This window comes from Chrysemys picta, chromosome 5, assembly GCF_011386835.1.
Source record: "Chrysemys picta bellii isolate R12L10 chromosome 5, ASM1138683v2, whole genome shotgun sequence".
In the NCBI taxonomy this organism is placed as follows: domain Eukaryota; kingdom Metazoa; phylum Chordata; order Testudines; family Emydidae; genus Chrysemys; species Chrysemys picta.
Window position 1 is genome coordinate 34,319,360 of NC_088795.1, and position 20,216 is coordinate 34,339,575.

The 20,216-nt window shown below is 40.3% G+C and overlaps 1 protein-coding gene across 4 annotated transcripts in view; it reads left to right on the top strand.

The window, feature by feature from the left end:
- SEC24B (SEC24 homolog B, COPII coat complex component) overlaps nt 1–20,216 on the top strand; it is a 95,054-nt gene that overhangs the window by 16,530 nt on the left and 58,308 nt on the right. For 2 of the 4 annotated variants that reach the window (XM_005287910.5, XM_024106840.3), the window contains exons 3-4: nt 5,020–5,202; nt 18,179–18,283. In XM_005287910.5, the coding sequence (XP_005287967.1) occupies nt 5,020–5,202; nt 18,179–18,283 (288 nt within the window). The remainder of the gene's footprint in view (nt 1–5,019; nt 5,203–18,178; nt 18,284–20,216) is intronic. The other 2 variants (XM_005287911.5, XM_065596208.1) reach the window with 1 other exon arrangement.

Consider the following 20,216-nt stretch of genomic DNA (forward strand, 5'->3'; position numbering starts at 1 on the left):
AAAGCATTAATAAATAATAAATGTTCCATTTGATGGTAAATTCCAGACTTTTGCTGAGATTCACAATTTTCCAGTTAAAATTGCTCAGCAGATTTTTATCCATGACTAACGTGGCATTATATTGAAAATGTAACCTGAATTGCTGCAACAGTCAGGTCAGGAGTAAGATGCCCAATGTTTCTTTGTTCCTGTAATTAATTCACTGGAGGGGGGAGTGATATAGTTTTAGTTACTTTCTCAGGTTGTTGGTGCAGCCTTAAAGCATTTTCAGACTGAGTAAAATTTGGTTGGTATTGCTATAAAACTTCCGGTCTTCAATCCTGCACTGCATATATTTAGAAAAAATGTAGTTACAAGCATAAATATTTTTCTTGATTTACTTTCCTTTCATCTTCATTACCTCTGTTTCTTATTTCTTAGGGAGTAACTTGTTCAGTGTAGCATAAGAAGTGTTATACAGTTTATAATGTGTCTTGTGCTTAGGGAAGGTTGACTTAAAATTTGCAGCAGCTCCTTAAAATCTTCTTGCAGCTGATCACTTTAAATGGGTCCTACTCCATTTTTATCTACTTGGTTGGCTATACAAACTGTTTTGGTATCAAACATTAAAGATGCTACAACAGACCTCATCATTTTGCATAATTTTAAAGGAAATAGTTTTACTTGAAGTAATTTTTTGTTAGGAGCTGGCCACTATAGACATAAATTTCCTATGCAGAAAACTTCATCCATGTAGGGATTTCTTTCACACCAAAACAGATGGAAAGATAAAGCCAAAAATCTAGTAAACCGGGCACATCTTAAAAGCAAATTGATGTTCTCCAGGTATCTCTGAAAAGTGTCAAAAACAAATTCAAAAGGAAACAATTTCAAGAAATTACAGATGTCTCAGAGGCAGATATTTTCCAAAATGTGTACCTCACCACTTTGCTTTCATGGATACAGTACACAGAAATTGTCAACAAAATAACCTCAACCCCTTTCAAGGACATCTAGAACACATTTTTTGGGATTGTCCATAGAATGAAATGTTTTGACTCGTGTATGTAAATAGATTTACAGAAAACATTGGACATAGGCTTTGATAAGATACTCAAAGGCTTTAAGATTAAACCTACAGTTTAAAGTACACCTCTACCCCTATATAACGCTGTCCTTGGGAGCCAAAAAATCTTACCGCATTATAGTTGAAACCGCGTTATATTGAACTTGCTTTGATCCACCGGAGTGCGCAGCCCTGCCCTCCCGGAGCGCTGCTTTACCACGTTATATCCAAATTTGTGTTATATCGGGTCGCGTTATATCGGGGTAGAGGTGTATGTCTAAACAAGATGTAGCAAAGATCACAGCTCAGGAGATAGTCCTAAAGCCATTTTGAGAAGCCAAGTGAACTTCTTGTAACATGCAGGAAACAGACAGCGACCTGTAATTAAAATTAAACTTTTTTATTTAAAATGTCACTTTTGTGTAATAAACAAAACCTGCATGCATGCCCAAGTAAGGCCAGATCTACACTACAAACTTTTGCTGGCAGACCTCTTTCAGCGAGGGGTGTGATTTGTGACCAAAGTACCTGTGCCAGCAAGAGACCCTAGTGTAGATGTAGTTATACTGGCAAAACTGCTTTTTTCTTGATATAGTTTACTTTACATAGCTTATTCCAGCCCCCCCTTGAGCAAAATAAAGTTGTGCCAGTATAAACTGTGTCCAAACTACCGGTAGGAGTGCTTTGCCAGTATAATATAGATACTAGTCTGGACCTGGGCTAAAACAGCACTGTGCCATGTACCTGTGCCCTGTGTACCTATAATGCCTGTATATAAATCCTTTAGGGTATCTACTTGTTCATCTACATCTGTGCTTATTGTTACTTAATCACGTAAGTGTACACATGTATGTATAACAGCACCTCACAAAGAAATTGTATTTTTACCCATATAACATTACATATAAAATGCTTGACAGTTAATCAAAATTAAGAAATGCAAAAGTTAAAATGCCAACAGCAGTGTTAAACTGGCCACATTATCTACCCAGTGTTTTCTATTCCTGTTTAAATAGTTAATTACTTATCATAGCTTTATGTTATTGTATACCACAAAATATACAGGATATAGAGTGTGACTTAGATTAATTGCTATAGCTGCACATGGCCCTGGCTATAATGTTAAGTCTAACTGCAGAATGTTACCACAAATACTGGAAAGACTGTCCACCAAAATACATCAAGAGTACTTTTAAAAGGTTATCTTCATAACTGTGAATGGTGCTACTGTACTGACTAATGATTTGCAATAGAAGGTCCAGCTTGACGTTTAAAAATAGAGAGGGATGCTCAGTGTTTGAATCCATGATAAGCCAAGAGGCTGCCATGGTTGCAAGGCAACTGGTTGAACTATAGTTAGTTAACAAAATACATTAAATTTAAACATTGACTTCCCTTTGTCATGCAATCGTACATTGACCTATCTCTGCCGAAAATGGCAGCTTCCTGTTTAATTATTTTTATTTATATTTAAGATTCTTACTCATTTTTAGTGATTAATTCTTCACTGCAATGTCATAAAATATATTTTATATTGCAGTTTTCCTCTAATTCTGGCTAACTTTAAAGGGTTTTCTGCATTTTTTCACATTTACTGTGAGCTAACAAAACATTGTTAGTTTCATGGGTACATTTTTATGGCATCTGCTAGCTGGAATGTGGTAGTGGCTAATCAAGCTTGTCTAGGATAAGCCAATAGAAAATATGTACTTAAACAGATGTTCGGTCAAGCTTTATCTTAAGCTTGATTGCTGTATTGTAGGTTAATCACTACTTGAGTATGTACTTCATCTCCTTGTCAGCTGAGAAAAAAACTGTTAGCAAAATTAAAACTGCTGGAAATTGTGGTTCATGTGGTGGTCTTTCATGAGTGAATGGCATACTTAAAAAGCAATAACAAAGGTGATAGTTACAGTTGTGTAAGTGTTCTTATTGTAATACCCTGTTTTCAGTTGCTCAGGACTCCTCAAAACTTTTCTGTATGAATATGTAATTTTTCCAGGCCTTATTTCTGCAGTTTTTTTAAAGCGTGAGAGAAACTGTTCTGCTGTTTTGAAGGAGTATAGCTAAAAGCCCCAAACCTTTCCCTATAAGTTTGGGAAACCTTTTTGGATAGCTTTCTGCTGCAACAATTTTTGTAATAAAATTAACATTTGGCAAGGAAATAAATCATTAAGAATCTTTGAATGTTCCAGTGAAAATTGGTTAGATTGTTTTTAACTGAGTTATGAACAATTGATCATAGCACTTTGTGCATATAGGTACTCTGGGGCTACTGCTTTTAGTGCATTTCCCAGTGTTCTAAGTAATAGAAAAATTATCACTGCTCATCTTTTATAAAAACTATCTCAATTCACTCTCTGTGGCATAAATAATAAGTAGTGCCCATTATTAAAAACTGCTAACATTTGTATATACACGCTAGAAAAAAGTATATTGTTTCATTAATGTTTTTTATTTATTTTAGATTTCAGCAATAAACCATTCGGAAAGTGTTAGGCAGCCTGGTAATTAAACTTAAAATACAATGACCACCTAGCATCATTATTCATGTTAACACTTTAACTTAGCCAGCCAGTAAATCAAACTAACAGAGTTGTTGCTTTACATGCCCTCCTTCTCCTCAAGTGTCCCCTAAAACCCACTCAAATAATATTGTACTATTTGAGAAAAAGTATAGTATCACATAGGATCACATTATTGGACTAATCATAATATATACACAAGTGGTAGAGCTAAGGTTGCACATACAAACTTGGGCTTCCTGACTGGAGTTGTAACTGCAACTGTAACAATATTTATTATTTAAAAATATAATGCATATTTATCTATTTTTACTTATAACAGTTGTCTCATTTGTATTCTAAATGCTGGTGGTCAGCTGAATTTCTTTTGCTTTTATTTTTGCCATTTTAATAGTCTGATCTGGTAAAATAATCATCAAAGACTTGCCCCTGGCTTCTGGTTTATTGGTCTGCATTGGCAGATGTGTTGCATTGTAAAAGCAGGTACTCTGCACCTGTACATCAACCAATTTTCTAATAGCTCTCAGGAATGTGTGTTCATAAGGGGAGAACTGAGCTTGAAGTGTTAGAAAAAAGGTTGCTTAAAGTTTCGTTTGCTAAAAGTACAATTTATTCAGACTACATTGGTATTTGGTGGAAATAAAGTTATTGTACCTTTACAAAAATTTTCATAACTATTTTTGACCTACTCCCCTTTACAATATCTGTGCCCCTTTAAAACTCACTTCACTGAAGTTAGGATAGTTTTGATATGGAAAGTATTCCTAATGAGCTATATAGCCTGCCTCTTGGCATTGTTTGAGTTTTAATGGGAAGATCCTATCATGTTCAGATGTTCAAAACAACATTGCAAATTCCGTGTGAAAATATTTTAATATTCCATGTGATACTAATTGGTGATTAAAGCAGAATCCTAGGTATCTGGGCCGCATAGTTGGAAAGACCAGTGTGGTAGGGAAGCAGAGCAGTGGAGCACTGCACAGCTGATTGCTGCAACTTGACTGTGCTGCCTTACTTGGAAGGAAGATTAGTGACTGGGCAGTACAACAGTCTGTCAGGCTGTGAGAGTGATTTTTTGAGGCAGAATTAGAGGGCATAGGTTTGGGGATGGATCACAAATTTGGTGTATCCCGGCTCTACTTAGCATTAAACCATCTATCTGATGCTTTCTGTGTGAAATTATATTTTCTGCTTTAGTTGTTGGTACAATTAATATTCAAAACAGTAATTTCCATCTCAATGGAGTGTTTATTTAGCAGAATTGGTGTTCAACTGAAAAACATATTTTTTCTCTTTCTCAGCAATCTAGCTGTTTAAAGCTGTTGCTCTTTGAAATATTTTATCTTAGGAACTCTGAAACCAGAATCAAGTTAACTGTTGTCTGGTATTTGTGCAGTTGTCTTTGCTAATGAGTAAAATGTTATCTTCCTTTTTCACTCTGTCTTTCAGTTGGTATTGTAGATTCATCGCATCCTGTAAGCCAGAATGTTCAGTTTACCAAGCCTGGTGTGGAAACATCTGTTGTTTCTTCTGCTGTGACCTCTTCAATAAGAACACCTGTTGGAGACCACTTAACTGAACCTGCTTCTGTGCCTTCCAATACACAGCCATCGGAATCACTGCTTCAAGAAGGTATTAAAAGCAAGAGGAGAGTTAGCTTATTTTAGAATACATAATAGTAACTTAACTTTTAATATTTATCAAGGTTTTAATAGTTTGTTTTATTTTCCCTTTTTTTTTTTTTTCTGTTGACAAAACATATCTGACAGTGAGCATGTAGGGCAAGTCTCTGTTTTGTCTTGTTTTTTTTTTAAAGCACAATTTGAATTGTCTTTTTTTTTTTTTTAATAGACCTATTTGCAACTTGTTCTACATACATTTATGTATAGGGTTTATAGTAGGGTTTTTGCTTTCTGTTGAAACTCCTCAGGGCACCCCTTGCTGCATCCTTTCAAAATGCTGTGTACCGTTATCTTGTGTCTGCATTTATTCTGTTTCCATTCTCCTCTCTCACCCATTTTTTGATCTTTTTATACTGTTTTTATTTTTACTTCCCCTCCCTTAGTCATTCCTGGCTATTCCAGTTCCCTAATTTGCCAAAAGGCCATGTGCTGTTCGGGTAGTGTGCATCCATTGGTGATTCTGTGGGATCTGGTCACGTGCTGTTGCAGCTGATCTACTGTTTGAAAAGCAGACATAAAAAAAACTTGGGCTGGGGAGCTGTTTCCTGAGCCTGTAGCCCTATATAAACTGCTGCTGTGGCAAGCTGCAATAGGGACTGTTGTAGGAGCAGGGAGGTAAGCTTTCAAAGAAGCTTCTTGGTGCTTTACTCATGGCAGCACATTTGTAGTGGGGAACTGGAATGAATCTAGGCTCTTGCACCTTCATCATCCTCACTGATTCTCAGTGGTCTCTTCTGGCTTGCCTTCCAAGTTGTAAAACACTACATTATGTATAGATGGAGATTCCAGTTTCCATATTCTTTTTTTTTTACATAGGGTTACCATACGTCCGGATTTCCCCGGACATGTCCTCCTTTTGTGTGCTAAAAATAGCGTCCGGGGGGAATTTGTAAAGCACTCACAATGTCCGGGATTAGCAGAGAGTGGCTGGGAGGGCTGCAGGGAAGTCCCGGGCTGGACTCAGGAGCAGCTGTAGAGGAGCCGGATCCGCCCTGCATTCTGAGCCAGCAGCTCCCTTGCAGCCCAGTCCAGCAACACTGTGCAGGGCCAGACCGGGTTTTGTTGTGCAGGGCCAGACCGGGTTTTGTTGTGCAGGGGAGCTCAGCCACGTGTCCGGCTCGGCTGCACAGAGCCCAACACTCTGTTCTGAGCAGCAGGGTAAGGAGGTCAGGGGGCAGGAAGGTTCTGGAGGTGGAGGTCAAGAAACGGGGGGGGCTTTTTGGGGGGAGTGGAGAAAGTTTTGGGCAGTCAGGGTACAGGTAGGGGGTAGGGTCCTGGGGGGCAGTTGGGGGGGGTCTTAGGAGGGGGCAGTTAGGGGACAAGGAGCGGGGGGGGGGTAGGGGGCTGGGAGTTCTGGGGGGGAGCTGTCAGGGGGCAGGAGTGGAGAGAGGGATCGGAGCAGTCAGGGGACAGGGAGCAGAGGGGTTTAGATGGGTTGGGAGTTCTGGGGGGGGCTGTCAGGGGGCAGGAGTGCGGAGAGGGATCGGAGCAGTCAGGGGACAGGGAGCAGAGGGGTTTAGATGGGTTGGGAGTTCTGGGGGGGGGCTGTCAGTGGGTGGGGAGTGGTTGGATGGGGCGTGGGAGTCCCAGGGGTCTGTCTGGGGGTGGGGGTGTGGATAAAGGTTGGGGCAGTCAGGGGACAAGAGGCAGGGAGGCTTAGATAGTCCTGGGGGGCAGTTAGGGGCAGGGGTCCCAGGAGGGGGTAGTCAGGGGACAAGGAACGGGGGGAGGGTTGGGAGGTCAGGGGGGGGCGGGAAGTGGGAGGGGCAGGGGCGGGGCTAGGGCGGGGCTCCTCCCGTCCTCTTTTTTGCTCGCTGAAATATGGTAACCCTATTTTACACATTTGCAGTGTTTTCTCTTGGCTACTTTAGTGCTCTGTAACTTCCTACAAAATAACATTTTAATATATTTGTTTAAATAGTGAACACATAAATTTGAGCAGATACCAGTTGTTTCAGTTACAATAAAATATGTGCAGGTTTAAAAAAATTCTCAAAAGCTTTTAAATCTTAAATACTTGGCTCTGATACAGTGTTTTCATACATAGGTCTCAAAGCCCTTTTGTAATGTGTGTTATGATCCCCATATTTATCAATGAATAAAAAACCTAGGAAAATCCATTAAAGTAATCTATTGTCTATCAACTGGACTTTTATCCCCCAATCATGCGGAGATGAAAACTATTAATTGTTTGAAAAGTACTGTCCCCACACTAAATCTTTTTAAAATCATTACAGAAAGTGATGTTTGTGGAAATTGATTTGCAGCTGCCGTTTGGTTAATGGAGTTTGCTACAGCACAATGTTCCTTAATCCTCCTAGGCAGTCTCACAATAATAACTGTCATATACAAAGTGCATGCAGAGTCTGTGCGTCCAAACCAGGGAGGAAATGTGATATGATTGCATATTTAAATGTATATATTTATCTTAATGTGCGGTATTCCATATGTACATACTAGCAGTGATATGTATGGAAAGTACAGACATTTGATACATTCTATACAGATCATTGGAGGTATTGCTGAATACACAGCTAAATGTAAACATCTTCATAAATTCAGTCTCTTTCAGTGTATATAGCACAGTTGGATAATCACACTTTCAAGACAGAGATGTCCAAATGGTATGACACCAAGGCCCTTTTTAATTTGCCAGGCGCCTGAGGGTTCTACTGATTGCATATATTTGTTTTAATTTTATCAATAATAAATGCACGCAATCACATTTCTTGTACTTGCCTCTTCCTTGACATAGGAATAAAAGTTGTTGGCATTCACTGGCAATAGAAACCTGTAGTTGATCAGCTTTATCCTCTTCAGTTACAAGTTCATTTCAGGTCTCTGAAATGCTGCAGTTAAGGCACTCTTGAAATATTTGTACCAGTGATTATTTGAATGTGGGATCACGTAATACACTTTTTTTTCTCATTTGGGAGGGATTCTGCCTGTAGTACAGATGAGTATAAAGTGTCACCGATTATTTTTTAGGTTTAATAAAGTGTGCTCTTCCTCATGGCATGTGCCCACTGGGGGTTACTACTTTACCTTGTCCCATGGTTCTGTACATTACAAAGTACATCTTATCTCATTCATGTAAGACTGTGTGGATGCTCCTAAGTCTTGCTTAAGTGCTTTGTGAAATTTGACTTGCGCTTAAATGCTTTGCAGAAGCAAGTGCTTAAATATCTTCAGTGGGTTAAACACGAACTTAAGTGTTTTGCTGAATCAGGGCCGCAACTGTGAAAGCCTGTTAGTGTAACTGAATTTTACACTGTTGTATATTTGGAAGCTGGGTTAATGTTGATCCAATGTGAACAAGGCTTAAAATAGCAGTGTTGTGAAGATGGTCAGGGAAATTTCTATAAACTCAATTTTTCTTTTAAAAGTAGAGTCTACAGAATCTGAGTGTAGCTTTTTGGAAGTTAATTGAAGTTTTAATGCTCTAAATGCATATTTGTCTTGAAATTGGCTGTAACATATAGATTAAGTGAGCTGATTTTTGTCCTCTCATATAGTGGGTAAATTTAAATAATTTGTGGCCTGCGTAAATTCTCGAATAACAGAAGCTGATGAGTGAATTAAAAAAACAGTTTAAAAACGGCTAAATCTAAGAGTGTTGAACAGTAGGGTCCATTTTGAACAAATGCAAGATTAATCTTAGTATTTCAGTCAGTGCCTAGGTACTGTGGTGATGGTCGTATTGGAAATATGAGGGTAATGTAAAGGAAGACTTGTTAAAAAGCTACTTTATAATCTAATTTCTTTTCACTTAATTCTCGTTTTATTTTTGACACTGCTACTATTATGAAATCCAAACCCAGTAATTGTATAATTTACATTTTGGAAATCTTTCATATTGTGCTAGAATAGTCTTGTTTTAGCAACAAAAACAAAACCCTGCAATATCGTATAACTGGGTATTTGTACTTTTGAATTCTAATCCTGTTCTCCAAAATGTCCTTACAGTCTGCCATCTGCAGATTTTATAAGCATACTCTCCACTCCATGATCCAAGTCATTTAGGAAAATATTGAATACTACTGATCCCTTCGTAACTCCTTTTGATGCACCTTCCCAGTTTGACAGCAAACCACTGATAACTGCTCTTGGAGTATGGTCTTTTAACCAGTTGTTCACCTACCTTACAGTAAATTCATCTAGACTGCATTTCCTTAGTTTGCTTATGAGAGTTCCATGTGGGGCGATAGAATAAAATCAAGAGCTTTCATGTCTTCTGCTTCCCCGCTATTCACTTGGCCAGTAACCTTCTCAAAGAAGGAAATTAAGTTTGTTTAGTGTTCTTGACATCTTGGCTATTCCTTAAATTCCTATTATACTCTACGTCAGTGGTTTTCAACCTTTTTTCATTTGTAGACCCCTAAAAAATTTCGAATGGAGGTGTGGACTCCCAGGGGTTTAAAACCACTGCTCTAGTTGCTTACAGTTTGATAGTTTAACAATTTGTTCCAGTATCTTTCCAGGTATTGAAATTAGGCTGACTGATCTATAATTTCCCGGGTCCTCTTTGTTCCCCTTTTTAAAGACAGGTGCTATATTTGTCCTCCAGTCTCTGGGACCTCACTCGATGTCCATGAGTTCTTGAAGATAATTGCTAATGGTTCCAAGATTGCTTCAGATTAGAGATTGGATTTGGATTATTAAAGAATGATTCTGAGCATATGTTTCCTCACGGTTTATATGTCCTGTCCCTGTAGACCTCCCAGCTCCTACTGGGACAAAGAGTTTGGTTTTAAGCCCCGTCCTAAACTCTGACTCACTGCTAGTGGAACACCATACCAACCGTACTACAGCTGCTTTTGGTTTCTCTCTCCTTTTCTGTTCCACTCCTTCTCCTCTTCATATCTGACCCCATTCCTGTAGTTTTTATCTTCTGTCTTCCTCACCTCTTGTGTCTTACTGAACTTAATCTGTTTCTCTTCCCCTCTTAATCATGCCTGTGCTGCTCATGTTCTTGCTCAGCACTTCTGAACCATTGTAAAAGGAAACTGATGTATTCCTAGTCAGTTTCATTCTGCAGCTCCTGCTGAGCCAGGAGTAAAACTTTTAAGAGAAGCACAAATACAATCTGGTACTAGGAAGATAATTTTTCTTTTCTTTCCTCTTTACCAAGTGCACCCCATAGCATCAGAGGATAAGAATATCTGAACAAGTTTTTTCCACATTCTAGCAGCAGAGAGAAACTGAAGAGTTCATCAGTTTCATTTCTGTTGGTTCTGCCTGTGTCACACTATCTAGTTGTTACATGTAGGAGCTTCAGCAGAGTGTGATCGTCCCTGTGGGAATGTTAATGCATAGTGTATTTGAAAAACTGGGATACCCTCAGCCTTGCTCTGTTTCTAAACCCCTCTAATATGTTATGGCATCTCACAACTCAGCTTCTCAAGAATGTGCTCACTACAGGTATACGTGGTGAGTCCTTGTTAGGTTGGGGATACCTCTGGCTGATGAAAAAACAAGGGCCCTTTGCTAAGCTGACCTATTTAGGGAGTGGGATAGATACAGACTGGTGTATCTAGATTCCCACAGGATACGCTGGGGGAACGTCTGGGATTGATTATCAAGGCTATAGTGGCAAGGAGGCATACAGTGCTGAAGCTGCAATCTGTTATTGGGCATCTTAACTTTGTATGCTGAATGGTGGCCACAGGGTCATTTTGGGCATTTTGCACCAGGCAGTCATTGGGAATATCAAAGCCCACCATTTTATAAGCTTAATGAAGAGGTGAAGGAGGATTTGGGGACTTGGGAACAGTTTCTGAATCATTTTAATGGAGTGTCTTTTTGGAGGGAGGAACGGACACAGTTATAGATCGTTTATAGAGACACAGTTATAGATCGTTTGCTCTTGTTTTTGATCAACATGAATAACTTAGCACTCAGCACCACAGTTAAAGCCCCGCTTTACTCTCCGCTGTAGATGACCTGCCGGTGCCGCCTTCTTGCATTGCAAATGTGAAAGACTAATGCCAAAGACTGCCTGGAGATGTGCGTCTTCTGATGTCATGCGCATCTTCTGATGTCAGCAGGCACATCAGCAGTATACCATGACAATGTATTCAATCATGGCTGGGTTCTCTACCAGCCCATCAAAATTACAACCTGGAATGTTCTAGCTCTTCACAGGTGTGTTCATCAGGTCACTGTCTCATGCGGACCATCTTAGCATATCAATCGCAGGCCTAATGGAAGCAAGGCTGATAGATCACGGATGCCACAAGGTGGAAGATTCATTACTTCTGTATTCCACAGCCCCAGCCACTTATAAGGGGTAGCATTACTACTTTGAGGTGAAGCGAAGTCCTTCTTGATAACCTGGATGCCTGGATCTTCTCTGCTACTTATTGCACGTCTTAAACATTGGCACAGTCACCTCGCTATCCCGGACGAGCCCCCAAATTGTCGGAGAATAACAGAGTTCTCACTTTTTGTTTGGGTACAGCAAGTCAGATACTTTATTTTCTCTCTATCAATTGCATAGAGGGAGAGAGCTAAACAGTTCTCTCAACAGGTAAACAATTACAGCAAGCATTTATACCTTTTGTTACAGACAATAATGAGCAACAGCTGCATTTTGGTTATACATAGGTCATTCTGATATCTTGTTTTGCTCACTAATGTAGACTCTTAGTCTACATTCCATATTATCTACAGAAGGTCGCAACAACTTCTCACACAGTTCTTTCCCACTCGCCTCACACATTCCTCGCTTCTACAAATCTCGCGTTATTAGGGTTACAGTTAGCCTGACTCTTGCTAACAAACTGTCATGCATTGCAGTCCCCTTCCTGTCAGTTCTTTCTCTGCTTCCACATAGTAGTCTATGTGCTGACAGAGAAATCTGTTGATTCAGTCAAAGATCATTTTTGCGATCAATTGGAATCTCTAGTACGCACCGTCCCTCCATATGACAATTTTGTGATTCTTGGCAACCTAAATGCAGGTTCTGGCTCCCTGCGAATTGGGCTTGAACAGGTCACTGGCCATTACAGTTCAGGTACACTCAACTATAACTCTTGCTTCTTTCTCACCTTCTGCGCCTCTCAGAATCTTTCGATTCTTGGGTCATGGTTCAAGCAGTGATGCATACACCAGATGTCATGGATTTCTCATGATGGCATCTCTCAGAAGGAGCTGGACCACATCATCACACATGACAGGCGTCTCTTCACCTCCTGTAGAGTATATCGTGGTGCGGAATGTGCCGCGAAAACAGATCACTACCTAGTGGTTGCCTGCACAGCATTGACACTCTGACAAGCAAGTAAGCCCTCTGTGATGAGGAAAAGGTTTGACATCGATGCACTTCTCTTTGTGTCAGTTTTAGCCAATAGGTTTTGTATCAACGTCAGAAATAGATTCTCGGTTCTAGCCGACCTGCCAGATGATGTCAAGGTTGCCTGGTCTCTGTTCACCTCCATCCTCCACCAATCCACCGAGCAGACCATTGGCTATTAGGCGCCTAGCACACCGACCATAGCTATCAAAGAAGGCCTTCCAGACGGTTAAATTGAAGGCCACATTCTGTCAGTGTGGCGATAAGCCTGCTTGTACTCAGCTGAAGTGAAAGTTCAACACCCTGGCACTCTGCAATCTTGAGGCATATTATAACCAAGTGGCAGATGATGATGAATTTGGCTTAGCGGTCTAGAGGTAGTTACTATGAAAGGCATCTTGAACAACAGCCAAGGCCATCCATGTAAATTGGATGACATCCTTTCACGCTGGGTGGAACATTATCACAGTGCCCTGAATCAGCTCTCCAGCTGCTGCTTGTTCAGAGCTGGCAGTTTTGGCAGCCACTGTGGTTTCAGACCCAGATACTTGTACTGATGCACCAACATTGGATGAAGTGTGCCATCCGCTAACTGAAAACGGACACTCAGCCAACACCGATGGCATTCTCCAAGAGCTGCTAAAATGTGCTATTGACTCTGTTGCGGAATCGCTTCTGGCCATCTTTCATTTGTTGTGGAGAACTGGAACCTTGCCAACCTCCTGGAAGGACGGTATTGTGATCTCACTTTATATGGGCAAGGGACCACGCAGTGAATGTCAGAGCTACAGCCCGATCACCTTGTTGTCCATGCCAGGGAAGTTGTTTGTGCATGTTCTGCTGGCGCGTTTGGAGCCCCTGCTACATCAGAAGTGTTGCCCCCAACACTCAGGCTTTATGAGGAACAGGTCTAATTAGATGCCATTTTGGCCCGCTGCTTGTTGTGGGAGATACACCATGAGTTCAGGAAGCCCCTGCATGTAGCGCATGTCGATCTTAAGGCTTTGTTTGATTCAGTTGACTGAGTCACACTATGGAAGGCCTTAAAAGAGGTAGGTTTCCCAATCGCTCTGCTGGACTTGATTTGCAAGCTGCATAATGGAACCACTGCCCGTGTACATTTGGGGAATCTGATATTGGCACCTTTTAAATCAGTATCTGGTGTCTTGGCCCCTGCACTCTTTTGTCAGGCAATGGATTTCATAATGCAGTATTCTATTAGGTCCATAGGCATTAAGATAGGTGATCTCTCACTCTCAGACCTTGACTATGCCAATGATGATGTTCTTCTAGTACAGAGCCCCGACAGGTTTCATGAGGCACTTCAGCAAATGGAGGAAGGGTTGGCTTCCATGTTTTGTGGTCAAAGACAAAGCTGCAAAATCTAGGACCAAGTCCACCCGTGACTCCAATCTCTTTGAATAATGAAACTGTCAAAACAGTCCCCAGCTTTTGCTATTTGGGGTCTATACTCACCAGTTCATTCCAACTCTCACACGGAGATTCTCCATCAGATGGGCATCATAGCGTCTGCCAAGGGGCCTTTACAATGAATATGGAATCAACATCATCTCAGAATGACAACCCAGTTCAAGATCTATTTGAGCTGTATCCTTTCCATACTGTTGTACGGTTGTGAAACAGGACACTGTGCAGCTCAGACTGGGCAAAGCTGGAGGCTTTCCACACAAAATGCAAACATTATATATTGGGCATAAAGTGGAATGACTTCATTTGTAATGCAGATGTTTACGGTCGCGCCAGCCTACAGCCTACTGGGACCATTGACTTACGCTTTTCGGACATGTCGCAAGAATGCCCCAAGACATTCTAGTGACGACCATTCTAGAATGGCTTGTAACATCTGGGATAAAATTCCACCAACTGGGGTGTGGAGGTGGCCCAGAGGCAGACCCCTTATTACATCGGTTCATCAAGTCTGTTCCGATGTTGGACTCTCGGGCTCTCAAGCCCTTACAGTCACACAGGAATAGACCAAACAGTGAATGATCACTACAGCTGACTGTTCCACTAAGTGTTGAAGAAGAAGAATAATTCTAGATTCATTCAGATGCATCAGGAGGAATAAGTTTGGGAGAATTTTACCGAGGCAGGTGGTGTGCCCAGAATGGCCTTCAGATTCACTACAGAAATATATAGTAGAGAGTATAACATTCCTGGAATTCTTTCCCATTTTGGTAGCTATAAGTATTTGGGGAACGGATTTTGCAAACAAAAGTGCATTTTTGGAGTGACAACATGGTGATGGTACATATTCTCAATCGCCAGTCCTTCAGATCACCTAAGGCTCTGAAGTTGGTAAGAGCTTTTGTACTACAGTCTTTAAATCTTGACATATGGTTTTCTGCCAAACATGTTCCCAGGATCAATAATGAAATAGCTGATGCATTGTCGTGATTTCAGGTGGATGAATTTCAGGACCTAGCATCCTGAGCTAACGAAGAGCCAGAATGGATGCCAATAGCATTCTGAAACCTTGACGTATGATGGAGTAGTACAGAGATTGGTAGCACCACAGCCGTTTATGGCTGATGGCAGGAGTTTTTAACAATTTTGTGCAATTTCAGAGGAGGGGGAGAGCCTGTCAATGATATCACTTATTCTGGAAGATCAGAAACTTCAGTACATTGTGTCTGGCAACCTGTGGGCTGGCATCTCTGGTCCCTTCTCAGGCCTTACATTTGTCAGTAGAATAAGGGGTTACCCAGATCCGTGTAGTGGGTTCATAGTTTGAAGGTTTTTAGTAGCGTAGCCTCAAGACATGGGCCCCAGAGAGGATTGCTGTGGTCTAGTCACTGTTCAGATGCTTGGGGATTTGGTGCTATTTCTCATCCAAATATGCAGAAGCAGACAGGAGTCAGCCTTGTTCAAGACTGCATTCCTGGTAGTTTTTTGGAGCTTTTAGAATGAGTGAGCTAGTGCTTGGGTCAGTGTGGGATACTTTGAAATGGGCTTTGGACTGGAGGAATTTACAGTGGGAGGTATAATCAGTTGTCTTGGCCTGAGGATATTCAAAACCGTTCAGGGGATGAGGTGAGTCCATCATACTGCAGGAGGGGAATGAGGCCAGAATTTGCCCACTAAGGGCTTAAATAGAGAAGAGACCGATTGGAGAGGGCCCCCTCTTTATTCTTGGTGATGGAAGGCCCCTCGCAACATACCAGCTTGTTAGTTTTCAGAAAAGGGCTTTTAGAGTTGACATTACTGGTGCATAATTTGGTCCCCACTCATTCCAGAGCAATGACATTCAAATGCATATGGGACATATGTGAGACCCCAGGTAGAGAATCTGAACTAATTTACTGTTTCCAATTTCAGAATCATGCAAATGGACCAAGCAAGCAGTAGTGTGGATCTGTAGGTACAATATTGTATATTAGATGCACAAGTAGGCTTTCAGGTCATCTGGCAGTTCATATCTGTGTCTAGGTAGGGTGGCAGTCCTGAGCTAATATGGATGGCAGAGCATGCTATGGGAACAGTTGATGCCCCTTGTATACTCTTTGGCAGCCCAGGAGCAGAAACTGATTGCAATTATTGTTCTCTTCGTTGAAAACTATTTGTGAAGGCGTAAGGGGGTTGAATTGATGCTCAGAGTTAAGGGGGATGTGGTGCAGATCCAGGAGTTGATCCCCTGGGTGACAATTATTTGGTCTGACATGTTGCAATGAGGATATAGAAGGGGGCCATGAATCCTCCTTGGGTCAATATAACGGGGAGGTATGTGAATAGGGAGGTGGCTAAATTCATATGTAAGCAAGGGAGTTTGATAATTTCTCATTGGGACATATCTTAGTGGCACCTGAATTATTCAGGGAAAATTGAGTACACCTGTTTCTCTAATATTAAGGGAGGAATCAGTCAATATCTAGGAGCCTGTCAGGGACAGGGTGGGAGGAAGTAGCCAAGCATAAATGTACTCGTTATGTTAGGGATATGGTTATTGGATAAAAAGGATTGGAAGGGAAGCATCACTTGAGAGCTGAGTAAAGGGGTTTTGGGGGCTCCGAAGTCTGCTACAGTGCGGAGCTGACCACCCTTTTTTTTTCTATTCCCCCTTAAGGCTGATACAGCAGGGAGTGGCCCTTCCTCCTTTTATAGCCCCCTTTTATCACATATGAGGGGAGGATGGTGGGGGTCCAGCAATAGGATGGCTGGAAGCAGGTTGGGCATTAGGTGGAAATGATTTGGGAAATGCCTGCATTGTACTACTTTTTGCCAGGTACTTGAAAATATTTTAAGTGAATAAAATTGCAACCTAATTTAACCATATCCATAGCCTCCTGTCTTTCTTCTGGCATGGCTGGACAATGTTCTGGTATTCTCTTTGGTTTCTTATTTCCTCTTCCATTGGCTTGGTAGCGGCTCTTCAAACTATCCCAGCTGAGTTATATTAAGTATAATTTAAATACTCCTGATTTGTTCATTTGAGAATCTTTTTAAAGCAGAATGATGTGATGGCTAGCTTGTGTATTTTAATAAAATACATGTTAATGTGGCTCACTGTACAACAGTTAAAACACTTTGAGTTAGTAATTGAATGTCATTACATATACACATCATTGTATGTATACATGAATGCCAATGTGTATATGATATATCTGCAACAATTTTATTGTAATAGAATGTTAAATATATTGTCATGTCTCATATGTGGTATACTAGTCCATTGTAAATTCAGGACTTCTATTAGAAAAACACAGAACTCTTCAAAACTTTGGAAGTGTCTGAGTTAATTTTTTTAAAGCATAGTAGCCCATTGGGCTGCCAAGAAGAAAACTATGGTAAGTTGCATCTATAAAATCAACAGATGTTCAAGATTTTGAGTACTTCTGTAGTTTGTCAAGTCAGTAGTTCTGCACACACTGTCAACTGATCAGTAATTAACATGGCTATACATCATATCTTTACACAGTATATATATCTAGTGCCTTGTCTATTGTTTGTATTTGTGTACAGTGCCTATTGTATTAAAAACTGTTGGTTACAGTTTGTAGAATGTTCTAATATGACATTCCTGGGTGCTCCTCCATGCTTTTGAAAATCAGGCCATGTATTTAGGTGCCTAAATATGGACTTATGAGCCTAACTGTAGGCCCTCATTTTTAACACTCTTGACCAAGTAAACCAGCACAACAGTGCTAACACTTATTAAACTGGCATATCTTGTTTAAAATGCATGGTAAGAGTGTGATGGAAAGGTGGAACATGTGTGCGCTTATACGGTGAGGCAATGATATTTCATTACTCTTCTTGCTAAACTGCAAAATACTAAAGAATTTGCATGATTTGTTTTTAAAAGAGCAAGTTTGCCAAGCAAACTTATTCTTTCTTTGTCCAGAGGAATTATTAAACGTATTTTCCTTCCTACTAGTTTTCCTTAAGCAGTACTAATGCTGAACCAAACTAGTTCACTAAAAAGCTGCTTCTGCTAAACTACTTACAGAGATGATCTAGCTTTCTTAGACTATTAATGAACTTTCATCACTTGCATGTAAGGATGTTCTCTGGAATGCCTGATTTCTCTCACTTTTAATGCAATGATTTGTGACTTTTGTTTCTCATCTTTCCTGTCTGTTTGACTCTTGTGTTTGTGCTTTCCACTTCACAGGCATGCAGTATGGTGGATATGTTAATAATCAAGCTAGCTCTGCACCAGCTCCCTTGTCATCAAGTTCAGATGATGAGGAAGAGGATGAGGAGGATGAGGAAGCAGGTCTGCTTTAGCTTTACACCAGTATATTGCTTTTTTTCTACCCAAGTTTTGTCTTCGTATTTCCACCCTGAATTATTAAAATTAAAAATTTAAACCCAAAAGTAGTTGCGAGTCTTCAGACACCTAGCAAGCTAAGGGAAAATTTCCAACTCTTTTATGAATATGGTAGTTAAAATGGAGTGTAGTAATTGGCAATTGTTCAGTACAAAGTTTTTTTTCCCCCTGAGGTAACATGCATCTTCGTATTTTATAGTGTAAAGGTTGCACTTTATGAGGTTGTTTTAATTTCAGTATTCTGACTTTCAGCAAACTTGTAATGTTCTAATGGAATGTGTCTGGATGTAGAGCTTTTGGATGATTGGTTTAGCTCTGGTACGGCTATACATGTAGATGTTTTACCACCTACGATAGTTAAATGTATCAGTTATTTTTTGATATTTCTCCTTCTAAGTATAGGAAACATTGTAAATACTGCAGGAAAGAAACATGTTGTAATGTGGTAAATATTATTTTTAAGGCAATAACTATATACGGAACCTGTCCTGTGTTTCTCTAGTACTGTCCAGTATCAGGAAAGACAAGTCTGTTTAGTTTTAGGAGACAGAGAAAGGAAAATAGTAAAAACTCCTGAGGTACTCTCAGTCTAGTGACTTAAGCTCAAGATCATCCTCTCTCTCCTTTTCTGATATGCCAGTGACCAGTATGATAGAGATATCACCAATGTCTCTTGGCATGGCTTTTTGGAGGATAATCTTTATAAAGAAAAATATAGATCTCTGAGAAAGTAATTGCCATGTTTCTGTTGGCCTACAAGTAGTTCATCTTCACAGTCTATTGCAAAATGATAGACCTTTGGAATTCCGCACACTTCAAGAAAGTTCTGCCCCTCTCCACTCAACCTTTGTTGTGATATTTCATTTCCTTTAAAAAAAAAAATATGTAACAGAGTATTGTATTTGTGCAATTTCATAATGGAGCCTTAATTATGTGTAATAGAGTATTTGTCCACAGGTACTTACCTGAAAGTATTTAGGGTGGCAGATAAAGTGAGACCAAAGCTGTCCTCCCTTTTTCTTGTTGGGTCTTGACCCTGCTTGTCTTTATGGATTCTCTTTCCCCAAACCCTGGTGGATAATTTAGAGAGATCACTTACTTTGAAAACTGTTTTTCTTATGGCAGTTTGTTTGGGTAGGATTGTTGGGAGTTTCAGGCTTTTCACTGCAAGGATCCATGTTTGTTTTTTATCAGAATGGTTTAGTTTCAAAACTAGTTCCATGTTTTCTGATAGTTCCTCAGGTCATGATAGTTTCTCAGGTCGCTATTTATTTTTCTTGCTTTGCATGAACCCTAAAAGAGAAGTAGATCTACAGCCTTGATGGTGAGGAGAGTGCTAAATATCTCCTTTAAGAGAGCCCTCTTGAGAGAGAAAGATATGTAGCCATTGATTCATCCTACTGGTAGACATATGCAACCTCTTGTATGGTGTACTACTGAGTGTGCTGTTGGTATTGAGGATTATTAGGAAGTCCTACTGTTTTAAAAGTGGAAGATGCTTCAGGCTCAATTTAGGCTTATTTCATAAGGACATTCACTGCTTTGGGAGTAGAGAGAATGGTTACTTCTCTGGAACAATGTACAGGAGCCACATTTCGATGCTTTTACCAGTCCTCATAGCCTTGACATACGGCTCCTGTAACTGCCTCTTTTGAAAAATGTGCTTGGCAGGCTGTTACTCATGAAAGTTTTACTCAGCTGTTGTATGCTGTGTAGAAGTTTTTCTGCAGTGATTTAGAAGGATATTTTGAGAATAATTTCTTGCATCTGATTTGTTTCCTTGTGTCTTACACCAGCTCATTTATCCTGCCCATTGAGTTCAGTTGGAGGATGCTTTTCATACGTTTTTTGTTCAGAAAGCATTTAACCGAACAGCAAG